General features: G+C 42.6%; 2 protein-coding genes and 1 long non-coding RNA gene across 5 annotated transcripts in view; 2 read left to right on the forward strand and 1 right to left on the reverse strand.

Annotated features, from left to right (window-relative positions):
• Window positions 1–13,870, forward strand: part of mtf1 (metal-regulatory transcription factor 1) — a 32,144-nt gene extending 18,274 nt beyond the window's left edge. For all 3 annotated transcript variants that reach the window (XM_029115523.2, XM_034288773.1, XM_029115524.2), the window contains exons 6-11: window positions 6,270–6,406; window positions 7,195–7,272; window positions 7,465–7,567; window positions 7,666–8,261; window positions 8,359–8,428; window positions 8,758–13,870. In XM_029115523.2, the coding sequence (XP_028971356.2) occupies window positions 6,270–6,406; window positions 7,195–7,272; window positions 7,465–7,567; window positions 7,666–8,261; window positions 8,359–8,428; window positions 8,758–9,242 (1,469 nt within the window). In that variant the 3' untranslated portion in view covers window positions 9,243–13,870. The remainder of the gene's footprint in view (window positions 1–6,269; window positions 6,407–7,194; window positions 7,273–7,464; window positions 7,568–7,665; window positions 8,262–8,358; window positions 8,429–8,757) is intronic.
• Window positions 13,871–14,057: 187 nt separating this feature from the next.
• On the reverse strand, window positions 14,058–14,550 carry LOC106024836. The gene is made up of 3 exons (XR_001198558.3): window positions 14,443–14,550; window positions 14,323–14,375; window positions 14,058–14,154 (listed from the first exon to the last, which is right to left on the reverse strand). It is a non-coding gene; the product is annotated as an uncharacterized LOC106024836 (long non-coding RNA).
• Window positions 14,551–14,736: 186 nt separating this feature from the next.
• On the forward strand, window positions 14,737–26,229 carry yrdc (yrdC N(6)-threonylcarbamoyltransferase domain containing). The gene is made up of 6 exons (XM_010899113.5): window positions 14,737–15,125; window positions 17,854–18,049; window positions 22,942–23,056; window positions 23,223–23,342; window positions 23,491–23,621; window positions 24,627–26,229. The coding sequence occupies exons 1-6, from the start codon at window positions 14,846–14,848 to the stop codon at window positions 24,694–24,696; spliced, it is 912 nt and encodes a 303-aa protein (XP_010897415.1). The 5' UTR covers window positions 14,737–14,845; the 3' UTR covers window positions 24,697–26,229.
• The last annotated feature ends 16 nt before the right edge of the window (window positions 26,230–26,245 follow it).

The following is a 26,245-nucleotide window of genomic DNA, read 5'->3' on the forward strand; positions in this document are numbered from 1 at the left end:
CAGCTGACCCCTCTCGATGTGGGGGAGCAGCAGCTTCACTCTGAGCTCCTCACCCTATCTCTAAGGGATCGCCCAGCCACCCTGCGGAGAAAGCTCATTTTGGCCGCCTGTATCCGGGATCTTGTCCTTTCGGTCATGACCCAAAGCTCATGACCATAGGTGAGAGTAGGGGCGTAGATTGACCGGTAAATCGAGAGCTTCGCCTTACGGCTCAGCTCTTTCTTCACCACGACAGACCGATGCATCAACCGCATTACTGCAGAAGCTGCACTGATCCATCTGTCAATCTCCCGTTCCATCCTTCCCTTACTCGTGAACAAGACTCCTAGATACTTAAACTCCTCCACTTGAGACAGGAACACTCCACCAACCTGAAGTGGGCAAGCCACCCTTTTCCGACTGAGGACCATGGCCTCGGATTTGGAGGTGCTGATTTTCATACCAACCGCTTCACACTCGGCTGCAAACCGTCCCAGTGCATGCTGAAGGTCCTGGTTAGAAGGGGCCAACACGACAACATCATCCGCAAAGAGCAGAGACAAAATCGTGTGGTCCCAAACCTGACACCTTCCGGCCCCTGGCTGCGCCTAGAAATTCTGTCCATAAAAATTACGAACAGAACCGGCGACAAAGGGCAGCCCTGCCGGAGTCCAACAGGTCTGACTTACTGCCGGCAATGCGAACCAAGCTCCTGCTTCGGTCGTACAGGGACCTGACAGCCCTTAGCAAAGGACCCATGACCCCATACTCCCGAAGTACCCTCCACAGGATGCCGCGAGGGACACAGTCGAATGCCTTCTCCAAATCCACAAAACACATGTAGATTGTCTGGGCAAACTCCCATGAACCCTCCAGCACCCTGTAGAGGGTATAGAGCTGGTCCAGTGTTCCACGGCCCGGACGAAAACCACACTGTTCCTCCTGAATCCGAGGTTCTACTATCGGCCGTATTCTCCTCTCCAGTACGCTGGCATAGACTTTCCCAGGGAGGCTGAGAAGTGTGATCCACCTGTAGTTGGAACACAACCTCCGGTACCCCTTCTTAAAAAGAGGGACCACCACCCTGGTCTGCCATCCCAGAGGCACTGTCCCCGACCACCACGCGATGCTGCAGAGGCGTGTCAACCAAGACAGCCCCACAACATCCAGAGACTTGAGGTACTCAGGGCGGATCTCATCCACCCCTGGTGCATTGTCACCGAGGAGTTTCTTGACTACCTCAGTGACTTCAGCCCGGGTGATGGACAAGTCCACCTCTGAGCCCTCAGCCTCAGCTTCCTCAATGGAAGATGTGATGGCGGGATTGAGGAGATCCTTGAAGTACTCCTTCCACTGCCCGACGACATCCCCAGTTGAGGTCATTAGCTGCCCACCTCCACTGTAAACAGCGTTTGTAGGGCACTGTTTCCCTCTCCTGAGGCGCCGGACGGTTTGCCAGAATCTCTTCGAGGCCAGCCGATAGTCCTTATCCGTGGCCTCACCGAACTCCTCCCAGGCCCGAGTTTTTGCCTCCACAACCACCCGGGCTGGAGTCCGCTTGGCCTGCCGGTACCCGTCAGCTGCCTCAGGAGTCCCACAAGCCAACCAGGCCCGTTAGGACTCCTTCTTCAGCTTGACGGCATCCCTTACTTCCGGTGTCCACCACCAGGTTCGGGGATTGCTGCCTCCACAGGCACCGGAGACCTTACGGCCACAGCTCCGAGCGGCCTCTTCGACAATGTAGGTGGAGAACATGGTCCACTCAGACTCAATATCTCCAGCCTCCCTCGGGATCCAGTCGAAGCTCTGCTGGAGGTGGGAGTTAAATATCTCTCTGACAGGAAACTCGGCCAGACGTTCCCAGCAGACCCTTACAGTACGCTTGGGTCTGCCGAGTCTGTCCAGCTTCCTCCCCCGCCATCGGATCCAACTCACCACCAGGTGGTGATCAGTTGACAGCTCCGCCCCTCTCTTCACCCGAGTGTCTAAGACATACGGCCGCAGGTCCGATGAAACGACAACAAAGTCGATCATCGACCTACGTCCTAGGGTGTCCTGGTGCCATGTGCACTGATGGACACCCTTATGCTTTAACATGGTGTTCGTTATGGACAAACTGGGACTAGCACAGAAGTCCAATAACTGAACACCACTTAGGTTCAGATCAGGAGGGCCGTTCCTCCCAATCACGTCCCTCCAGGTGTCACTGTCGTTGCCCACGTGGGCGTTGAAGTCCCCCAGTAGAACGATAGAGTCCCCAGTCGGAGCAATTTCCAGCACCCCTCCCAGAGACTCCAAGAAGGTCGGGGACTCTGCACTGCCGTTCGGCCCGTAGGCACAAACGACAGTGAGAGACCTATCCCCGACCCGTAGGCGCAGGGAAACGACCCTCTCATTCACCGGGGTCAACTCAAAACACATGGCGGCAGAGCTGGGGGGCTATAAGCAAACCCACACCAGCCCGCCACCTCTCACCATGGGCAACTCCAGAGTGGTGAAGAGTCCATCCTCTCTCAAGGAGTGTGGTTCCAGAGCCCAAGCCGTGCGTAGAGGTGATCCCGACTATCTCTAGTCAGAACCTCTCAACCTCACGCACAATCTCAGGCTCCTTCCCCGCCAGCGAGGTGACATTCCACGTCCCTAGAACTAGTTTCCGTGTCCAGGGATCGGGTTGTCGAGGCACCCGCCTTCGAGTGCCGCCCGATCCTCTTCGCACCGACCCCATATGGTCCCTCCTGTAGGTGGTGAGCCCACGGGAAGGCGGCCCCACGTCGCTCCTTCGTGCTGAGCCCGGGCGGACCCCGTGGGGAAAGGCCCGACCCCCAGCCGCTGCGCCATACCGGGCAACGTCACGGTCCTAAAAATGTTGTCCATCATTAAAGGGTTTTTGAACCGCTCTTAGTCTGACCCGTCGCCCAGGACCTGTTTGACTTGGGAGACCCTACCAGGGGCATATAGCCCCAGACAACATAGCTCCTAGGGTCACTCGGGTACTCAAACCCCTCCACCACGTTAAGGTGGCAGTTCATGGAGAGGATGTTTAAAACCTTTTCATGAAATGTTACACGTTTTTCTGATATACTGAAAGAAATGTTTGTCATTTTAAAGAAAATATTCAGCAGTTCTAAACATTGTCTCACTGAGATCAATGGCACTGTTAACATTGCTCATACATTCATCATTTTAAAGCTATCCAATGTAATACAAGTTATCATCAGCAACATTGTAATTTCCCATTGGATGTTTTGCATTCATCCATGCCCTATAATATTATTTACACTGAATCTTTTTAGCAGACACTCTTTTCCAGAGAAACTTGTTGATAAATTGACGGATGAGTTGATTTCAAGCTCAGGCCATTTCATCATTGCAATATAATGATCAAAACAGGTGTAATGTCATGAGTAATTTTTATATGTAAACTATGAAAATATGGAATTAATTCATAATAATAAAAAATGCAATATGAAAACAAAGATTCAATATTGGATAAAAACATAGGAAGCTATCAGGCAAACCAGTGTGGTTAAGTTTAAGTGCTCAGTCATAGGCACGTGAAAAGAGAAGTGTTTTTAACTTGGATTAAAAAATGTATACGTTCAGGGCACGTCTAAGATCTTCTGGTAGTTTTTTCCAGTTGTATACAGCATAAGTGCTAAACGCTGGGCTGTACTAGCTGACCTGTGTTCATGGATCTAAGAGCCCTGCTCGGTTTATATTCTGCAAACATATCAGAAATGTATTTGGGTCCTAAACCATTCAGAGATTTATAAACTAAAAGCACCCCTTTGAAATCTATTCTGTAACTGTCTGGAAGCCAATGCAAAGATTTAAGAACCGGAGTAATGTGCTCTTTTCTCTTGGTCCTAGTTAACATTCTAGCAGCAGCATTCTGAATGAGCTGCAGTGTTTTTAACGTCTTTTTTGGGAGTCCAGTTAAGAGGCCATTACAGTAGTCAACCCTACTAGAGAGAAAAGCATGGATGAGCTTCTCTTGGTCTTTTTGGAACACCAAGCCTTTGATTCTGGCTATTTTTTAGATGATAAATGCGGTTTTTGTGACCGCTTTGATATGACTGTTAAATGTGAGGTCTATCAGAACTCCAAGATTACGCACTTGATCCCTGGTTTTAAGGGCCCGAGAATCCAGCTCTTTACTAATACTTGTTCTTTTATTTTTATTGCCAAACAATCTCAATTTTATCTTGGTTTAATTGTAGACAATTTTGGTTCATCCAGGTATTTTTGTGCTCTATACAGTGACACAAAGAGTCTATTGAGCTGTTGTCACACGGTTCTTGAGCCATATATATGAGTAACATCGGCATAGCTGTGGTAGTTAATTTTGTTGTTCTGTAGAATTTGGCCCAGCATATAGAGATTGAACAGAAGCGGTCTGAGAACTGATCCCTGTGGAACTTTGCATGTCATAGCCACCCTATCAGGTACATGATTACCAATGCTGACAAAGTAACTCCAGCCATCTAGATAAGATCTGAATCAATTAAGCACTGTCCTGGAGAGTCCTACCCAATTTTCCAGCCTATCTATAAGTGTTCTATGATCTACAGTGTCAAATGCTGCACTGAGATGTAATAGAACCAGAACTGCTGTTTTATCAGAATCATTATTCAGCCGTATATCATTTAAAACTTTAATCAGGGCAATTTCAGTACTGTGGTGAGGTCAGAAACCTGACTGAAATTTGTCTAAGAGACAGCTTGAGTTCACAAAATTGCTGAGTTGATTGAAGACAACCTTCTCAATGATCTTAGCTATAAAAGGGAGATTTGACACAGGTCTGTAGTTGTTCATTATAGATGCATGCCGTGTTCTCTTTTTTTTTTTTAATAGGGGCTCAATGGCAGTTGTTTTTAGAGACGTTAGGAAAATGCCTGATTGTAGAGAGCTATTAACTATTTGCTGTAGGTCCATTGTTATAGAGTTAAAAAATGTTTAAAAAAAGTCTGATGGCAGTGTGTCCAGACAACATGTAGAATCTTTAAGATGTCGAACTGTTTCTTCTAGGGATTTTTTATCAATTGATATGCTTGGTTATGTCGTCCCCAATCAAGTTAGTATCTGGCTTATCAGATGTGGAGTTCCTTCTTTCCCTCGTCCTATCAGTGGTTTTAGGGCTATTTCTTGGATTTTGGTTAGCCCTAATGCTAGTGTTGTGGTTTGCTTCCCTATGTTCATTTACACACATTTTTTTCAGAGTCAGTGGTTCGTACCTGTTTTGCTCTGTGTGTTCAGGTGGTGGATTGAGGGTTGGTGCTCTCTTATTTGATTTCTTGCTGGATTTGCATCTGCGGCGCACAACGTCAGACCAAGTTGATGCCTTCGTTCTTGCCCCGGTGCTGTGCCAGTAAGATGTGTCATTGGGGAAGGCTGGTTTGAAAACTTCTGCGGTTAATCCAGTGGCATTAGCACATGTCCATGGGAGAGTGTCAGCTAGGTCCGTGACAGAGTGGTCTAGATTTGAAGTAATCCCTTGTATACCTATCTGTGTCTGCCTGTTAGCATTTGGTAGCTCAACCCCTAGAGTAGCTGCTACAGAGTCAATGAATTGTTCACTCTCACGTATTTCAAGCTGTGTTATCCTCTCATTTAGCCATTCGCTCTGAAATTGCTCTGATCTTTTCACCAGTTTTGACTGCGTTCTATCAGGTATAGGGAGATATTTAGAGCTCTCTAGCCTTAGGTTAGCCTGTTGTGCTATGTTAGCATTAGCATTTGTTGATTCACCTACTGGACAGGACCCACATGCCGACTAGAGGAGTGCTCTGGTGACTAAATCTTCTAAGCGGTTGATCCATTCCACCAATAGCTGTCTTAGCTCCTCCATCATAAAACTATATTGAGGTCCTCTTTTAAAAATTACATAAAATTGTAAAAATATGATTAAAACCAATATAGAACGGAAAAGATTTAAAGAAGATTAAAAGAAAATTAAAAAGTGAGAAAAGAAAGAAAGGCTGGCAAAAGGCGGGAAGCAGGAGAGTTGCGTTCTGTGACTATCAGGCATGAAACAGGAAGGACTGACTTTAATCCAATGTGTCACTTTTCTTATTAGACAGGTCAAAAAAAAGTTAAGTGGCCCAGCTGATTTGAGTTTCTGCAGAGTAAACACCCTGGCTTTTGTCAACTCAGGTTAATCTTTCTCCAATATTTTATGTTGGGTATATATAACTATTTGATTGGAAAGTGAAGACATTTTAATTTCCCCGGGCGTACAGTGAAGGTGACCCTCCTCTTTTCTTCTCCCCCAACATCATTCTTGCCTTCAGGGGAAAAGCCTTTCAACTGTCCCAGCGACGGCTGTGAGAAGGCATTCAGCAGCCAGTACAGTCTGAAGAGTCATGTCAGAGGCCACGGGGACCAGGGCCAGCCCTTCAGTGTCACCCTCACCCACCCCCTGTCCGAGGTGAGCACCCCCCACCCATGCTACTAGCAGTGTTAGTCGGTCTTATTAGAATATATCTGCCCTCCCCAGTGGATTAATTGACCCAGTGTTGTAGGACTGACCCCATTTTAATGGGATGTTTGTTGGTAGGCTCCCGGTCGACCAAGGTTTTTATAGTGGAGCGTTAAAAATATATATTTTCTTTAGAGACCAGCATGTTTTATTGGGGGCTGTATCAGTGGACTTTTTGCATTTGCGGAGGCCTACCAGAATACTCATGAGTGTTATGCTAAATTAATGTAATATATCATTTAATAAGCTACCTTCAGCCATAATTGGCTATCTATCAAACATATTTTCCTTGTTTTTCCTCTTGACCAGTCATCAATGTTGGTGTTCATATCCAAATCAGTGACCATGAGACTTCCCTTTTCCCTAGTTTAATGTTTATATTGTACATTTAAAAAACAATTTAGCGACCTTTTACAAAAGCTATCTTTGTCGGAACAGCAATGGGCTATACAAAAATGTGGGGAATGACAACTGATGTTACATGTTCTGGAGAAGAACCGCCTAAGCGGTTCTAAAGGGCACAGTGCAGAGGGACAGCCCTAAAGTAATGATCCTATTATTCAAATGGACCCGTTAAGTCATTTTATTAAGATGGTCCCGAAAATATATCTGTCTCTCACTTGAAATTCAGATGGCTTTACTCTTGAATGAAAAGCGTATTGGCTTCTCAAATGTCTCGTTCTGATATCTCTAGGCAATGGCAAATGTAATTAGGGCCTATTCATCTCTAATTACAGGATGCAAATCATTCACTGTGCCTCAGTGACTTGAGCCTCATCTCCACCGACTCAGAGCTCAGAGAAAACATCCACAATGTGAGTTTATTTTATTATCTGATTTATCTCCTTCTGCTTTTGGACTTAATGAACAATTAGATTAGTTTGTGAAGGGGCTGGATACTATGTCAGAAAAAGTGCCAAATGCATTTAGTTTCTGAGTATAAAGGTTAAATGAATGTGACTCATTGTATTTCCTTGCTCACGGACTAATGCTTTGTTCTGTGTTAGTCTCAAAACTTAGACTTGAGTAGTGTTACCCCGGTGAGGATCTTTGAGCTCATGTTCCAGAGTCCAGAAAACAGTGTTAGTCAAGACGATGGCCATCCTCACGGCAAGTACCCATCATCTAGAGGCTATGACTTGCCTTGATATTCAGTCAATCTAGAGGCTGTGACTCACCTTGATATTCAGTGTCTTTTTTCTTTTTAGAGAACCTTGTTGAAACCTTTGACCTGGAGTCTACTGGCCAGTCCACCGTGGGCGATACATCCACGCCGGTCTCCTTCTCCTTCTCCCTCGTCTCCTCATCCTCCTCCTGTTCCCACTCCCACACCACAACCACCACTGTGCTGGAAGCATCCTCCCAGCTCCCTTTAGGCCAGATCTCCTCTTCCCAGACTCCGGCACCTTCGGGTCCCATCCAGCCCCCCGCCCCCTTCCTCCCCATAACCCCCTCACCCTCTGCCCCACAGCGGACGCCGGACGTGCCCGCCCCAGCCCCCACCAGCGCCCCCTCACACTTTGCGCCAGTGCCCGGCCAAACCTCCTCCACAGCGCCCTCCGCTGCGCCTTCAGTGGTTCCGCCGGGCGCGGTCAACGTGGCACCGGGCGCTACCGCCTCCACAGATGGGACTCACACCGTGCCTTCGGCCAGCCACGTCAGTCCAGCACCGGCGCCCTCCACCCCCACCGTCGCCCCCAGTCACACCCAGAGCCTGCTGCCGCCCGGCCTCGTCATGTCCGACCAGAACCTGCAGTGGATCCTCAACACTGCCGCCAGCAGGCAACAGAACCCAGACCAAGCGGTAAGACCCCCACTTCCGGTTGATGAAATGGAGTGCAAAGTGAATTTGGGTGGCTGGTGAGTTCATGTGGGCCCTTGGTAACCATCTTTGTTTTCAGTCACACGCCGGAGGTCCCAAAGTGGAGAAGGTCTTCTTTACCACTGCCATACCAGTGGGTGGGAATTCAGGTAAGACATTTGTTCTCAGCACAACCAGTAATAATAATAATAATTATGAATCCTGCCAGGAACATACAAGCTAGTTGCAATTCCTGACCAAAGACTAACAAAAGAGAGCCCTTAAAGAGAGCGTGATGACACATGGAATGTGTGGAATGTGTTTCGGTTGTGTGATTTCGTTCCTATGGCATGCCCCCATGGGGACCCTGTGGTGCCACTTCAGCCAGTCCTTGTTGAAGTCCCGTTTGTTGGGAATTTGAATGATAAAGGGGTGGATGGTGTGATTGTCAGATCGTCGGCTTAGTGTGTCTCAGCCCCCGTTTGGTCTTGTGTTCCAGGCTCCTCAGTCCAGCAGATCGGCCTCAGCCTGCCCGTCATCATCATCAAACAGGAGGAGTCCTGTCAGTGTCAGTGTGCCTGTCGAGACTCTGCCAAAGACAAGGGCTCCAAGAAAAGCAGCGACACCCCGCAGCAACCGCCCCAAGAGACCCCCCGTCCTCCCCCTCCCCCCATCCTCCCCCCAACGTCCTCGTCCACCTCTTGTTGCCTTCCGCCCCCTCCCTCAGAAGTGACCGAACCTCCTCTGCCCCAAACAGGAGTTGTACCAGGACCAGGAAGCTCCACCTCCGCTGAGTCGTTCCCCTCGGTTGCCACTCCCGTCACAGCTCCCGTTGCAGCCGACAGCTTGGCCACCATGGACATGTCGGACTTCCTATCCCTTCAGAGCCCCGAGAGCACGGCCAACATGGAGGCTTTGCTGCTGGTGGCCAATAACGATTTCACAATGGCCTCCTCTGGCGCTAGCAGCACCACGGACCCCTAGCAGACACGGCTATTATCTGTCTCGATTCCTGACTCTTCTCTTGAAGGCACTTGCACACTCCCAGTCTTGGATTTTCAAAGCATCGGATTGGTTGTAGGTGGGCGGTTTCAACCCTTGTTAAATCCATGAGAGGAAGGGTGCGAAAACACTCAGGGAGAAGGTTGTTGAATTCGGGACACAGCGGCACTTGCCAAGTACCTGCTCCCTTTCTGCTGCTGCACTCTTCTCCCCTTCACAGCTCTGTTCATTTTCCTGACTCCTTTTAAATCACACAGTGCAAGCCACTCTTATTCCTTCACTCAACCAAGTGGTCCTGTCACCAGCAGTGCATTGTGGTTCAAATTGTATACGTCTCTTGATATAGGAGAAAGGCTTTTCAATCAAATTTGTTCCATGTGTCTTGAAGTGGCTGTTTTTTCAGTGGCTTCTTTACAATTTAACATATTTACCGAGAATACTTCAAGTATAGTAAGTGAAATGTAATTATGGTCTTTCATTTTTTGGGCCACGGAAATTGTTGTGCTTTTACGATGGTTCGACACTTTGATTTCCTGAGAGCACTGAAACAAAACTGGATTTGTTGTGTATCATTGTACTGTACCTAAAGTTCCTAAATGAAAAGTATTGAGTTTGTATGCAATTAACCAGAATGCACTGCATGCGAATTGGACGTTAACCAGTTCTATTCCCTAAAAGGAAATAGTGGCCGTTCTGCCATTTACCTTGAAAGCAATGTCCAGCTAATGCCATAATATGGAGAGTAATTTCTAGTGTTTTACCGAAGAAGAATAGCTAGCTTAGTCAGGGATGTCACAAGGCTTTCAGAACACTCAAGGCTTTAATGCTAGCAGTACAATCAAAATGATGAGTCCAGCAGTTTAACATTTGCGTGATTGACCACATTGCCACTGCACAAAACATAAAGAGCTTTGCAAATATATGAATAAACTCTGGATTGAGTAAAAAAACATCCAGAACTAAAGTCCTGAAAGCCTGGGTCTTGTGACATCCAAGAGTAATTTAGATTTATTTCTGTTGGTTTGTTTTTGTCTATTTCTGTATAGGTACGTTTAGTTTGGAACATTTTGCTTGCCTTTTAAATGTAATTTAGAAGTCAATATATTGGTAATACATTGTCTAACTTAACATTAATATTTAATTTGTAAATGTTTAATTTATTTGGGGAAAAGAGATTCATCCTCCTTTCAACTATAACCAAGTTCATCATAATCCCCATTATGGTAGTCTTTGTTAATTTATTCCTCTTTTCGTCCAAGCTTTCTATGTTAGTCCTCCTGTCGTGTTACTGATTTGTTTCATGTTGCCCCTCAATCCAGGTTTCAGCATTCGCAACACTGCATAGTATTGTAGTTCAGTTGTATATTAAAGTTGTACATTAAGGTCTTCACCCGGCAAAGAGGGTACCTCCTTGCGGACAATGGCACAACCTCCAGATAATCTGGAGATGTCTTTTTTTTTGTGCTCTCAACACAGTAAGTGTTGGTCTATAAATTACGACCCACTCAGGGATGCACCATGGCCGATCTGAAACAGTTTGAGATTTCACTTCAGTAAAGTGATTGTCTGTTAAGAAGTTTTAGCATTCAGCAGCCTGGATGCTCGTCAGTTGTGAGACGTTTGCACTATCCCCTCTGTTCACTATTCTATATGACTAGTTAACTTGCATACTACTGCGGTCAGACAGGACTCTAGAGGTGTTCGGTGTCCAGTACACCTAGTCTGTCAGGGCTTTTAGGATGCATTTTCTTTTTCTATCATTTGAATAGACTTTGACTGTGGAGGCTAAGGACAACACACTGCTCTTTGCATTCTGCCCCAAAGTTGACACAAATGCAGAAGTTTTAAACTTAAGCCTTGTAATGGTTAGTTGTATAGCTGTGGGCCACTGGCCTCTGTGCAGTCGTGTTTTTTCCACATACAAGCATAAGTAACCTTCTCAGAGTATAACAATATTGTTTCATGTGGGACATAATGCAATGATTACAAAAAAGAAATAAGAGACTGCATTTTGCCCTAATATGTATAGGGTAGCCTTGCCTTATTAGAGGATATCTCAGTGGCTTACCGAGCCAGCTCCTTGCCTTGGCAGTCCAGCCTGTGACTTGTCTGCTTCTTTTTGTTTGTCTATTCTAGTTCAATGCCTTTTAGTAGCCACTACAAGGGGACAGAACATTGAAAAATAATGGTTCTACAAACTATCGTGCCAACAATTTGTGTAACAATCTCCAATTTCTTTTTATGAATGTGAAGGAGATGCGTTACTGCAGAAATAAACACTGTAGACTGATTTTTTTCCCTCTTAATTTTAGTTTGTAGCACTGCGCTGTAGAGACGTGGTTTCCTACAGGAGCACATTTTCATTGCAGATTAAACTGGTCCACTATTAATCAGGCCCTCAATGAGTTGCACTGAGTGTCTGTCCAGGGTTACAACAATACCGTTTGCTGTTGGGGTACTGAAGGATCAGAGTTAAGAACCACTTTTGTAAAACAATGCATCTTACGGGTCTCTACATCCATGTTGTAGTCATCATTTGTAATTACATGTTTGATTTGTTACTTCACAACATCACCGGAAGGAGGGACTGAGAAACAACCGTATTCATTATTTATCATTAGATAACATTATGCAGGACATCTTGCTCTGGCAGATCTGAATGCAACAAAACACTACCATGAACCTTTCCTGTTTAAGATTAAGACACCCAATATGGCAATGAAATCAGCGCTTACTGGAGTCCCCTAGAATATTGCACGTTATTTGTGGTTAGATTTTTTAAATGTTACTATCCGCATACTGAATACTATCGTAACTCCCTGAATTCTGGTCAGCATCTTCATACATTTAAATATGATTATTTCCTGCTGCCCTCAACATGTTCATCTTATATCCCATGCTTAACATTGAGGAACCGAACTATGCAATAATTTAATTGCAGCATTCCTTCTAAAACAAAATGCAACAACAAAAATGATCAACCATTTAAATGTGTCTTGATCTTGAAACAATATGCTGGTTTACACATGTCAATTTTGAAGACTCAATTTATGTTTTCATTCAGAAAAGTCGTTCAATATTTGATTGTGGTATTCTACCAAACTTGACATCCGAATTTGATGACAAATCACCCATTCAATGGGAAGTCATAATATACAACATTCTTTTAACCTATTTTTGAGGTGGGGCTGTGAACCTGGGCATTGTGGTATACTTTTTCAGAGCTTTCCCAGGAATATAATATCTAGATTTTTCTTTTTACACGTACCTGTTGTTTTGCCTCCTGAGTGATTAAACACGTATTTGATTTGCTTGGGGAAAAATAACTTGTAAATTAATATGATTCTGTTCTAAGAATTATTTTGGTCAAATGTTGTAAAGTTGCCTCTCTTACGTTTTAGGTAAAGAACAATTTCTCTGCTTCTCCTGTGTTCATACCGTGTTTCATTTTTACTGAAGTCAGCCCAACTACCTTTACATTTATATAGATTTGCAAGGTTAAACTAACCTGGAATTTAACATTTAATTGGGCTAAAATAAAATGTACTGTAAGTAAACTTCTGAATGGCCTGTAATCATGGTTGCTATTTATGTTGTTTTTAAGTAGCAAAATAATGTCTACTAACCCTGGAATTAGCGATTCTAGCTTCATTTGTAATTTGATCAAATGTTTTTGTAGTCCAGGTGCCACAAATTATTCTAACAGTCTTGTATGCTGTGTTCTCTTTCAAACAGTGTTATTGAGACAGATTTGTTTTATAATCACATGTAGGGTCCTTGCTGTGGACACCCACAAGGGAATCTCAGATTCCAGAACATTCTCCTGCAATGCTTTAAACTAAATAGTAACTTCAATTAGAAGTCATTCAGAGGTTTAATCGTTAAATATGAATCAGAAGTAGATTTTTCTTCCCCTTTATTTATGCACCCTTAGGCCTACCCCCTTTCCAGTGATAATTCAGCGCTTCATCTTTTGTCATAATTGTGGGCGCCTGTACTCAAAGTCCTTTCAACCATGGATTGATTTTGCATCCATGTGGGTGGGTTTTGATTGATGGGATTGCGCTGTGTGAATGTAGCAACTGAAATACTGATGTCACACCACAGTGTAACCCCAGAGTTAGGTCGATACACATTTGGACCCAATTTAGACATTTTAGAAATGCATATGCTGGTTCTGCCTTTAAGATACATTACTGAACTGCTTTAGATTGTCAAGCCAATATGTATGGTGACTCTATTTTCCTTGTTCTAGCCAATAGGAAAATGCTTGGTATATAGCGTTGGTAGAAGCAAAACACTGGTGATGACAGGTTTCGCTTTTGGAAATGGCACAGTAGCAGCACAGTTTGTATTTTGGAATTCTGTACATAAATTTGGAGCACACACGTGTTTGTTTGAACATTCTCAAAGGGTAAAATGAGGGGGAAATGTAATGATTCCAAAGGAATGTCTCCACCACCCAAAGAGTGAGGAATTGTAAAGGATTTGTATTTTTAAAAGAATGTATGTGAAAATTGTTTGCTAATATGCTTGTTTTGTATAAAGTAATATTGTTATGAAGTAACTTTTTGAATTGAGAGCAATACTAATAAAATCGTAACTTGTCATTCCGGTTTTTGGGGGGCAGTTTACTTTAAACATGTTTGCTTTCACCAAGAATAGTGTCAGTTACTTTGGAGCAGAGAAGGATTCATCACTGATATTCTTCTCCTGTGGGTTTTAGAAGGGAAAAAATTGTTATTTTTTGTTGTTGACATCTTTCAAAAGCTTGAAGCGGGGAGAAACTTGCCTTTAAAATACCAGACAGCTCTACTAAGTCTTTCAGAACAGTGTTGCATAGATCCATCCGTTTCTTGAGGGATTCCAACGAGTGTTCGAGGTCTTCAAGTAACTGTGCAGACCAAAACAAGCGTGAGATGATTACTTTTAATCACAGAATATTGGTCACCATACTTAATCACATTATTGAGTAAAGAAATCTATACTTATTAAATGGCTGAAAACCTTCAGTTCAAACTGGAACAAGAAATAAGAATTTAGAATTTTCCCCATCACTGACCGGTGTGTTTGAAGAGCCTATCTCAATTGGGGGAGCGGAGTCCTTCACATTTTCTGGAATGGAAATTGTGTCAAAATTACAAATCAACAGGTCACCTATCATTGGGGATTGTCATGTTACCTGGTACAGACGCCATGTTTTTCTGTTTTTTCCCCCAGGCAAGGCATCTGTCATTTAAACCCGTGTGTTAAACAGGTGATTAAGTTTGACTAATTATTAATTGATTGGACTAGTGCTAGAAGTTGAATATCTGAGTTTGTAGCACTGCTGTAGGGCAGTGGTTCCCTACAGGTGCACATTTTCATAGTAGAATGAACTTGTCCACCAATAATCCGGCCCTCAATTAGTTGAATGGGTGTGTCTACATTGTTTACTGTTCGGGTACAGAAAGACCAGAGTTTTTCTATTTATCTAATTGACTGTTCTGATATCACATACCTTTTAAACGCCTATGTTAACCTTATCCCCGTGTTAACTGGTATTTCTCTTTTGGTTCTGAAAACTGTGTTGTCACTTTAAGGAAATGCGTGTCATCGTTTGGAGGCGGTTACCCGGAAGACTTAAATGTTATTTCGTCAGCCGAGAGCATGTTGCGACAAAACTAAATGACATTCTTTCTATGCATACCTTTTTCAAACATCTTTCCTATTTTATTATATCAAGAAGCTTTCGTAATTCACTTTTAGCAATCCAACAAGAAAGAGCTATGTGTAAAGAGCTCAAGACTAAAGTGCTGTACTTGTCACCGCAGTCGCAGACCGTAATGAATGGGCCATCTGCCCGGCCTGAGGAAAAGCTACAAGGTACGTTAACGTCCAAGAAGCCAGGTTATATATGATGTATTGTTAAGTTCATCGTTATGACCTTCGTTGCACGTCCAAGCAGTTTCCCAGAGCCATCGTTGATAACGCCCTAGACCAGTCTAGAACCGCTAGGATACTTTTGTTCACTCGCGTCACCTACACATGAGCTATGCATTTAATCAGTTGGTATTCATACTCTTGAGAGCCATTGTCTTTAAAAGTTAATAACAAATACAAATACCCTATTGTCTTTGCAATTTTAAGAAACGTTACAGGCGTTACAGACAATTGTTGATTGACTAGTTCAGTAAACTTGGTTATCACTACAATGCAAAATTCCAATGCCCACAGAGACCTAGTTGACAACATGACAGCGGAGCCGGCCTAGAAGATCGAATGTCACTGACTGCCCCTTGTTAAATAGTGTAGTGGTTGTCACAGTCAAAACACAGTCACAATCCCTTAGGATTTGTTCAGGACAGACAAAAACTTTGCTGGCAATAACCTTCAGTAGCAGGAAAATTTAAATAAAACTGTTCACTGTTCCGTTGTGACTATTTCTGGTGGATTTGCGAATGATGCATTAGGATTTGTTCAGGATAGACAAAAACTTCACTGGCTGCATGATTCTCGCATCTTTTCACTTGATGAAAAAGTCAGTTATAATCCTCTATATTAATAGTTATTGTATCAATATCATTCAAGAATGGCTAATGAGCTGTTAAAACGGCCAGTGGTAAAAGCCATACAGGTCATAGATGCTATTTGTGGTGACCTTAATAAGAAATGTCAGTCAGTTTAGCACAATGCCTAATGGTGTCTAGTGACATTCAAACTCAGCGGTATGTCAATGTGTGACAAAGTCTAATGTTGATCTAATGTACAGTGGGGCAAAAAAGTATTTAGTCAGCCACCAATTGTGCAAGTTCTCCCACTTAAAAAGATGAGGCCTGTAATTTTCATCAGAGGTACACTTCAACTATGAGAGACAAAATGAGGAGAGAAAGAAAATCACATAGTAGGATTCTTTATGAATTTCTTGGTAAATTATGGTGGAAAATAAGTATTTGGTCAATAACAAAATTGAATCTCAATACTTTGTTATATACCCTTTGTTGGCAATGACAGAGGTCAAATGTTTTCTGTAAGTCTTCACAAGGTTTTCACACACACTGTTGCTGGTATTTTGGCCCATTCCTCCATGCAGATCTCCTCTAGAGCAGTGATGTTTTGGGGCGGTCGCTGGGCAACACAGACTTTCAACTCCCTCCAAAGATTTTCTATGGGGTTGGCTAGGCCACTCCAGGACCTTGAAATGCTTCTTACGAAGCCACTCCTTCGTTGGTGTTCTTTGGATGCAACTCAGCATTCTTTCTCCTCCAAGCACGACGAGTTGAGTTTTTACCAAAAAGTTCTATTTTGGTTTCATCTGACCATATGACATTCTCCCAATCCTCTTCTGGACCATCCAAATGCTCTCTAGCAAACCTCAGACGGCCTGGACATGTACTGGCTTAAGCAGGGGGACACGTCTGGCACTGCAGGATTTGAGTCCCTGGCGGCGTACTGCTGGTAGCCTTTGTTACTTTGGTCCCAGCTCTCTGTAAGTCATTCACTAGGTCCCCCCGTGTGGTTCTGAGATTTTTGCTCACCGTTCTTGTGATCATTTTGACCCCACGGTGTGAGATCTTGCGTGGAGCCCTGGATCGAAGGAGATTATCAGTGGTCTTGTATGTCTTCCATTTTCTTATCATTGCTCCCACAGTTGATTTCTTCACACTAAGCTGCTTACCTATAGCAGATTCAGTCTTCCCAGCCTGGTGCAGGTCTACAATTTTGTTTCTGGTGTCCTTTGACAGCTGTTTGGTCTTGGCCATTGTGGCGTTTAGAGTGTGACAGTTTGAGGTTGTGGACAGGTGTCTTTTATATTGATTACAAGTTCAAACAGGTGCCATTATAGGACAGAGGAGCCTCTTAAAGAAGTTGTTACAGGTCTGTGAGAGCCAGAAATCTTGCTTGTTTGTAGGTGACCAAATACTACTTTTACTGAGGAATTTACCAATAAATTCATAAAATATCCTACAATGTGATTTTCTGGATTTATTTCCTCATTTTGTCTCTCATAGATTAAGTGTACCTATGATAAATTACAGGCCTCTCATCTTTTTAAGTGGGAGAACTTGCACAATTGGTGGCTGACTAAATACTTTTTTGCCTCACTGTATGTGGAGTAGTGGTTAAAGACTCAAACTCTTATGTGGGAGACTCGGGTTTGAATCCAGGGGAGGGTAACAATGTTCATTACCTTTTATTGCGGGCCGGTTGAACTAGGCTTGCCTGGTGTCTTGTTTTTAAAGGAGGGGGCTTCTCTCTCCCTGCTTTCACTTTGTGATGGGCCATAGACTGGTGTTCTCCAGGTTAGATCAATATAATTAAGAGTTTATATTCTGGTTGCCACATGCTGAGGAGGTCTGTGGGTCTTACAGAGGACAGTGCAAATTGGCTCCCCGCACTTTCCTAGGTTAATGGGTAGGATGTCAGACCAGCACTCGTATTGTCGCACTCTAGCTAGCGACTCGAATGATCATGTGGTCAGAGTCAACCTTTATAAAGCTGTAAGCCTCATTCTGTATTTGGGGAGGTTGTTCAATGTGTACTTGTGATGTAAGGTTAATTGAAGTTGTTTGCATAAGACTGTCCTTACTGTTAGTTTGTTTTTGAACTGTAGATGGAGCTGACTTCCTGAATTCAACAGTAGCAGCTCTGAAGAGAGGAGAGGTTGTAGCTGTACCCACAGACACCGTATATGGCCTGGCTTGCTTGGCCCAGAATTCAGATGCCATCAAAAGGGTGTATGACATCAAAGGACGTAATGGGCAGAAACCTCTGGCAATCTGTGTTGGAGAAATCCAAGATATATATAAGTAAGTAATCTCAAGTCATGGTGTTCATGTTATTTATCGTGTGGCCCAGAATGTCTAGAAAAGGCTTCTGTATCTACAAATGAGTAAAAGGCCAAGCAAAAGTGGACTGTTCTAGTTACACATAGTTGCTTAAACCTAGCTGGAATGGACAAAGTGAAACAAGAGTTAATGTTTTATTTCAGGGATAATGTTCTTGTATGTTAACTGTTAAGTGTTTGAAATGTGTAACACATTCTTACTGTACGAATATCCTAGACTGATTAATTTGCCTGACTTTGTTCATGTTTATTTCTCAATAGTGAGTGATTGTTTTTTACTACTAATATGAAGATGAAAATCCTTGAGTAATTTGAGGGCATGTCCATTTTTGTTCAGATTGGTCATTCAGTGCCAGAGGGATAGCAGGGCTTGACAATCCCGACGGCCCAGGGCCATTAAAAAGTCAGAAAAAAAAGTCAGAACTAATCAAACTAGCAAGTCACTGTCGCGATCGGTGAGATTGTAAAATAATAATCGCATTATAAACTCGACATTCTCCAGTTGTTTCGTCATCGGGCACACGCACAAAACTACTTTGCAGCTCCTTTCGCGCGCTGTTGACAAGTCAAGAGTTGAGCAGTGATGTGACGCGTTGCTGGTATTGTTTTTTAATAAATCATTTAAAAAAATTGCGTGAGTCACTCAACTGAAGAAGGGAGTGAAGGAAAACTACGAGCTCAAATGTTTACCACAGTGCAAAAAATCATTAACCTGTTTGGACGTCAATGGAACTCTGATGCACTGTGGGTATTTTTTCGAAGGCACTGACAACGTTCGCAAACAATCCCCGACCCGCCATGCCAATAGCAGACAACCCGTCTTCATGGCCCTTGGTTGTACCAGGAATTTAAATGCAGATGCCCATTGGGTGATTGCACAAAATAATAACCTCAAACCTAGTAACCTACGGACCAGCCGGTCGCCTTGTTCCCTGGGGTGAATGAGATTGTTTTCTTTGAAAGTCAAATGCTTTTCTTTTTTATATAATTAGGAATGTTATGAAAAATATATAAAAATATTTTGTTTTATATATCCAGAATGCATTTCAAAAATTATTAATCATGTTAAGTAACAAAAGTGGGTTAGTAAAAAAAATGAAATTGGCCCAGTAAGTTTAAAACCCACTGACCCCACTGGGCCAGTGGCAAAAAAATGTAACATTGAGGTGGTGAAACATGGTTAGGGGTGTTTCCATGACATTTTGAGTACATTGTTGTATCTTAACCATTAGGCCAATTGGTTTAAGAGATAACATACCAGGATTCTCATTTATCAGTCATGCTTAAGACCTGTTTTATGGAAAGTGAGATTCATCAAAAAGCTGTAAATGCACCCGGATCAGCCATAACATTGTGACCACCTGCCTGATATTGTTTAGGTTCCCCTTTTGCCGCCAAAACAGCCTTGACCCATTTAGGCATGGACTCCACTAGACCTTTGAAGGTGTGCTGTAGTATCTGGCACCAAGACGTTAGCAACTGAACCTTTAAGTCCTGTGTATTGCGAGGTGGGGCCTCCATGGATCGGACCTGGTTGGATTGAGGTCTGGGGATTTGAAGGCCAAGTCAACACCTTGAACTCGTTGTGTTCCTCAACCCATTCCTGAACCATTTTTCTTTGTGGCTGGGCGCATTATCCTGCTGAAAGAGGCCAATGCCGTCAGGGAATACTGTTGAAATGAAAGGGTGCACATGGTCTGCAACAATGCTTAGGTAGATGGTACGTGTCAAAGTAACATCCACATGAATGGCAGGACCATGTAAACGGAGACATTATTCATCAGACCAGACCACCTGTTTGGGAGTTGCTGTGATGAAGCAGGGCCTTACAAATTGGATATAACACAACTGGGGAGGAAAAAAACACTTTTTAAATAATTGTAGCTAGCTGACTGAGTTAATGGAAAGTTGATGGGGAGATGGCTGATTGTGCTTTTTATTATCATTAGGGGGCCAAACAACAAAGTTGCTGGAACCCTTTTATTTTTGTACGTTTTATTATTATTATTTTTCTCCAGGGCCATTTTCAGAGGTCCATACCTCGGTCTCCTCTGGCTCAAAACGCTCAAAACTTTGCTTGATTGTAGATCTGATCTGTAATACCATGATTCTCATATCTTTAGGAGAAGAATTGTTTTACGTGACCCTAATATACTGTTATTGTTTTCCAAAGACACAAATCAGCCATGAAGTGATTGGAGTCACTGTTTTCATATAAGTAGGATGTATAGCTATTAGCTATATAGTCTTTGTGCAAGACTACTCTTTAGTTCTTTTAATAAATTTTATTTTGTCCACGTTATTTCAACAAAAATGTAATGGCTGAGGTAAAAGTTGTATTCTGCTGTTTAAATAGTGTAATAATTAAAGACAGTCTGCCACATAGAAAACCAGGAATTGAAACCTGCCAGCCACAACAATATTCATCCCTCCTAATCGCCTGAACTAGGATTGCCTGGTTCCTTTTCTGGTTTCAAGTTTTTTTGTTTTGATTTCCTCTCCGATTGGACATCCTGACAACTAGCGGCATTGCAAAACATTTCTCTAGTGAGAGCATGCAGTGAGATGCTTCCTATGCCCCGCTTGGCCCCCTGAAACGCTGCTAGCAGCTTTAATAATAATAATAATAATAATAATAATTATTATTATTATTATTCTCCAGGGCCATTTTCAGAGGTCCATAGCTCGTTCCCCTCTGGTTCAAAATGCTCCAAACTTTGCCTGATTGTAGACGGCCAAGGTCAAAAGGACCTTGGCCATCACGGTACCCATACTCCTCATGGTGGCGCTATAGCACTCAGTCGAAAATGGAAGAAGTGAAGCTCAGATCTCATGAACCGAATGTCTGACCATGCTGACCAAAAAAGTCTCTGGAGTCTTTCAAATTCCCCACTTGGATTTTCCTTCATTTTGAATTTAGTGAAAAACACGTTAACGACATCTCCTCCGAGACCGCTGAACGGATTTGTATGCCGTTTTGTGTGACCTTTGAACCGTTATCTTTAAAAGTTATACAAGGAAAGTTGATATCTCAAACAATATGGCCGAAATCAGCGTATGAAATTGACCTGGGCGGGTCTATGACTTTAAACGTCCATTAAACACAAACTGGACATCAAACAGCTACGCAACGAATCATATTCGTAAATGTGTCTGCTAGGAATGGACAGGAAAACTCCCATACAGAAGTACCGCTTGGGGGCGTTATAAACATAACCGATGTTTCTCACGATTTTGCTGTTGATAAAAACACACTTAAATGACATTTCCTCTGAAACAGCTGAATGGATTTGGATGACAATTGGCGTAAAGGACGACTGGACCATTGTCTTTAAAAGTTATATTCTTGTAAATGTTTCTGGTGGATTTTCAAAATATGCATCCGTGTGTGCTATTTCGGGTACTATAGATCACAACCCGATGAGACTTCTATTTGCCCGCTGGCCCTGTGGTGTAGTGGGAACATCCTGGTCCTTCAATATTGTGACCCCAGTTCAATTCCCTTCTCAGACATTCCAAATTCTGTATCTCATAAATGCTTTTCCACTTGGTGCTTTTCAGCCTTCACACAACTATACATATCTGAAATACCATGATTTTCATTTATTTGTGAGAATTTGTATTGCGTAACCTGTTTTATACTGTTATTGTTTTCCAAAGAAAGGAACCAGCCATGGAGTGATGGGAGTCATTGATTTCGTTATAAGTAGGTTGTATAGCTATTAGCTAGCCATCTATAATAATCTTTGTACAACAGTACAATTTAGTTCCGTTACAAACGTTTTGTTGCCCACTTTATCTCAGCAAAATTGTAATGGCTGGAGTAAAATATACATTTGGAGAGGATAGAGAGCTGCCAGTACCACCAGTAGCCCCTGTGATGTAGTGGGGGACATCCCTGTTCTTCAATATTCTGACCCTGGTTCGATTCCCCTTTGAGATGTTCCAAGTATTGTATTTCAGAAATGTATAGCCACTCTGTACTTTTCAGCCTTCACACAACAATATATATCCCCTCTGTAATACCATGATTCTCATATGTTTAGGAGAATTTCTGGTTTCAAGGTCGTTTTGTTTTGATTTCCTCTCCTTCGATTGGACATCCTGATTACTAGCGGCATTGGGCATTTTTAAATAACAAAACATTTCTCTTGTGAGAGCATGCAGTAATATGCTTCCTGTGCCCCGCTTGGCCCCCTGAAACGCTGCTCGCAGCTTAAATTTTTTAGAAGAACATGCTTCTTCAAAGAGACAAACCCATTATAGACAGGAACACTGTTAAAAGGAAGTACTGATTGGCTCAACAGATTGTTTCACACAACATGTTTATTGGGTGAGAAAGGTTACACACGTCATTCCGCTGCACATCCAAGTGCCATCCAGTAAACAACCTCAAGTTTTTGGAAACGGGCCCTTTTTTTTATTGGACTTTGCTGATCAGTCTGGCATCTAACCCAGAATAAGCCAGCCTGTTGATGAGTACATTATATTTATCAACGGTGACCTAACGGTTTGATGCTAGATTGTTCAATAAATCACACATTTTCTAAACGTACCAACATGGAACATTTCCTAAGTAGAATATTTCTGACAAATTTCTAAGCATTATTGAAAAAAGAGGCCCCAGATCTGGCAGGACAGATGGTTCAACTTACTGTTTAGTTTTGTTAAAATTGGGCCGGTGGTATCAAAGATGCATTCACAAAGAATGTTCTGTTCATTTAAGGTAAAAGAATGAAAAATGTCGGTCCCAGCGCAATACTGTTTTGGCAGACCCTATAGTCTAAATCGTACAGTATTGAAGCCTAGACTGAGTGTCAACATTATTTACTTTGTTTGTTCTTGTGTGGGCAGGTACTGTAAGGTGTCAGTCAAGAAAGAGATGCTTGAGGACCTTTTGCCTGGTCCTGTCACTCTCGTTTTAGAACGAGCTGAAGTACTCAACCCTGACCTCAATCCCTTCACTCCGGTGAGCATTCCATAACCACAGACCATTTGTTGCCTCTTAAGGATGAGAAATTATCATATTACTCATGGGTCGCTAAGTGTTAAAATGTGTGGCTGCTAGCTTTTGGTTTGTTGCTGGTGTAGTACTGAGCTGTCTGTGATGGTGTTAATGGGTTTACCTCTTCTAGTTAGTAGGAGTGCGCATCCCAGACCATGCGTTCATGAGACGGCTCTGCCAGATGTGTGGGGAGCCTCTTGCCCTCACCAGCGCTAACATCAGTTCTCACGTTAGTTCTGTAGCTGTACATGTAAGTAGAGACAACCTACCAGGGTTTTATATCCAGTGAACTGAAGTGGGGGGGCGGGGTTCAATGTACAAACATCCAAGGTTTATTGGATCATTTATATCATGGTAAAGATTTGTATTGTGTAATTCTAGAGAGATTCTCTCTTCAGGAGTTCCAGGACCTGTGGCCTCGATTAGCAGTGGTGGTGGATGGCGGACCAATAGGGGACCATAGTCGGTTAGGCTCCACAGTGGTTGACCTGTCAGTACTGGGCAAATACCGCATCATCAGACCTGGCTGGTGAGTGGTTTGAGTTTCGTGAAAAAGCGGTTCTGAATGTGTGTACCACATGCAACAAAAATATGGCCTTCCCTCCAGCTAACATACCTATTTTTGTGAATGTTTTGTTGTACGGCTGAGAGTTTTGTACATAAAGAAGAGTTGATTGTGTTCTGAGAGATGTTGAGAATTATGATAAAGACTGCTTTGTCATACAACCAAAAGACATTGTGTCCAAATGTGCATGTTAAATTTTCAATTTGTGGTAAAACAAATGCCATTTACAAAATAACAGTTACAATGATGACATGTAATACACGTGTTATCTTAAACTGCATATTTTTCGTAGTGTGGAGATCTGCTGTGGAATTTGCATTTGAATGCATTCATGACTCGATTATACACTGTAATTATTGGGACAGAGATGTTTGTGTTCTTCTTATGACTTTATATTCCTGTTTTAAATTTATATTTGAAATCAAACAATTGAGATTAAGATATAGATTTTCAGCTTTAATTTGGGGGTATTAGTGTACATGCTGATTTTGCCATTTGGAAATGACAATACTTATACACAGTTCCCCTATTTCAGAGCACCAACCGTATTGGGACAATTGGCTTGATGGTTGTTTGGCTTGATGGTTGTTTGGTCAGCGTATTTGGTTTGTGCAAGCATCAAATCCTTTGGAATTTGCTAGTGATGTCTGTCCCCTTGAAGATCAAAAAGGTGTTAAATAAATGTTAATCCTTATTTTTCACACCTTGGGTCCATGTAATTTATGTGATTTGTCTGATTTTCACCCCGAAATAATTTAAGCAAAGCAAATACTTTGTTTGATAATAGAATCATTTTTAGAATTTGATTTCTTTATTAAATAATATTGTTTAGATTAATAACTGAAAAATAACATTTATTTTTCTCACTTTTTAACAAAACTTCCAGAATGGTTGAGCATGTTTGCAATCCACTGTAGCAATGTAGTAAAAATATCTCCAAACATGATAATCCCTTTGTCTTTTTTTCAGTGCCTTCTCTTCCACAGTTGATGTGCTGGAGCACAAATATGGACTGTCAGAAGACACAAGACAGCAGTGAGTTGGGCCCCCTTAACAGCCATGCAACATGCTGCAACGCACAACCAGCAAGAATGTCTGCTAAGCGTGGCAAATACCACTGTGCACAAGGGCAGTGCCAGTAGGGCCTCAGGCGAGTGAAGAAATCCGTCTCAGCTTAATGAAGGAAGGAGTGTCTCTTTGCACTTCTCAAACACATAATGAGAGCTCTAGTTTTCATCTCCTACTTAACATTTGGGTAGTCTGGGTTAGTAAACATTCTTTAGGGGATGAGTGGGACCTGGACACCTAAGATGGCAAAATCTAGTTTGTTTAAGTCAAGCATATAAAGACCAAAGACCCTGCTCCTACTTCCTTTAATGGGTCAAAATGTCAGAGCTGGCACAGAGACTAATTGTTAGGGTTGATTAGCTTACTTTTTTCTTTACTGTTACAGTTTTGTTGGTTAGGGTTAAAGGGGAAAAACGTCAAACATCATGTGTCTTCAAATCCTGCTAGTCAATTACCTCTGGGGTCCCGTGTCAGTGTAATTGGCCAGCACCATCCAGGTTCGGGGGGGTTAGCAGTGCCTTGCCCCATTGTGCTTTTGCGACTCCTTGTGTTGGCTTGGGTGCAAATAAGTTATTTCTAGCACGTAAGGATTTCAGTGAAGACTTCCTGGTTAGGCCAGCGTGATATGAACGAGAATGGTGTCAGAGGACAGGTCTCGACATCTACTTTCCAGTAACTGCTGAAGTTGCTGTGAATTCAGCTACAGCGGAAATGTAAAATTATATGATTGTGGTTTGGTGTTTTTCATTTTTTGCTTTGCATTATCGTGAACCCACAATCTTACCTTCTCGGTCATCTGTCAAAACATGAGGTAATAATAGACCTATAAAATTGTGCTCAGATAGAACCACTAGCAGGGGAACCCATTTATGATTCAAAATACGGTCGGTAATTTTTCATAGAGAGCCATCACAGAGATGGTGATCACACATTTATATTTAGTGATAGCCAACATAGTTAGCCCTACTAGAAAAATGCCAATTTGTGATGCTGGCTCAAGCTGGCTGCTTGCTCTTTCCTCATGTCTTGGCAGAGATGGGATAATTGCTTTACAATTGTGAACCCCCCCAATCGCATATTTATTCCCATTAAAACAAAAACTATTTAATTGCCTGATTTTAGGTGATTGCTTCATGCAGTAACAAAATGGCCAGTCCTGTGGGTTTTATTAACTGATCTCAGAGATTTCTGTACATTTGGACATACAATTCTATTTATTGTTGTGTGGATTTAACCCATGATACTTTTCATATGCAAATTAATTGGTTTTTTATATTATGCCTGAATTTGGATGTTTGATGATTCACACGCTGATCCACCAATTAGACATTCTTTGGAACGAATTCCAGACGGTGTCATCCATGCACTCTTATTTAATTCGGTGTAAACTCTTCAAAGGTGGTGAACATCTCATTACTGAATGTCAGGCTGTTTTGTGTAATGGACCAAATGAGAATTGGTTGTTGACAATAAATGGCATGAATTATGCAGATAAGGGCTTTGTCTTTTCTCTCTTAACA

Source organism: Esox lucius, chromosome 20 (genome assembly GCF_011004845.1).
Source record: "Esox lucius isolate fEsoLuc1 chromosome 20, fEsoLuc1.pri, whole genome shotgun sequence".
Lineage (NCBI taxonomy): Eukaryota > Metazoa > Chordata > Actinopteri > Esociformes > Esocidae > Esox > Esox lucius.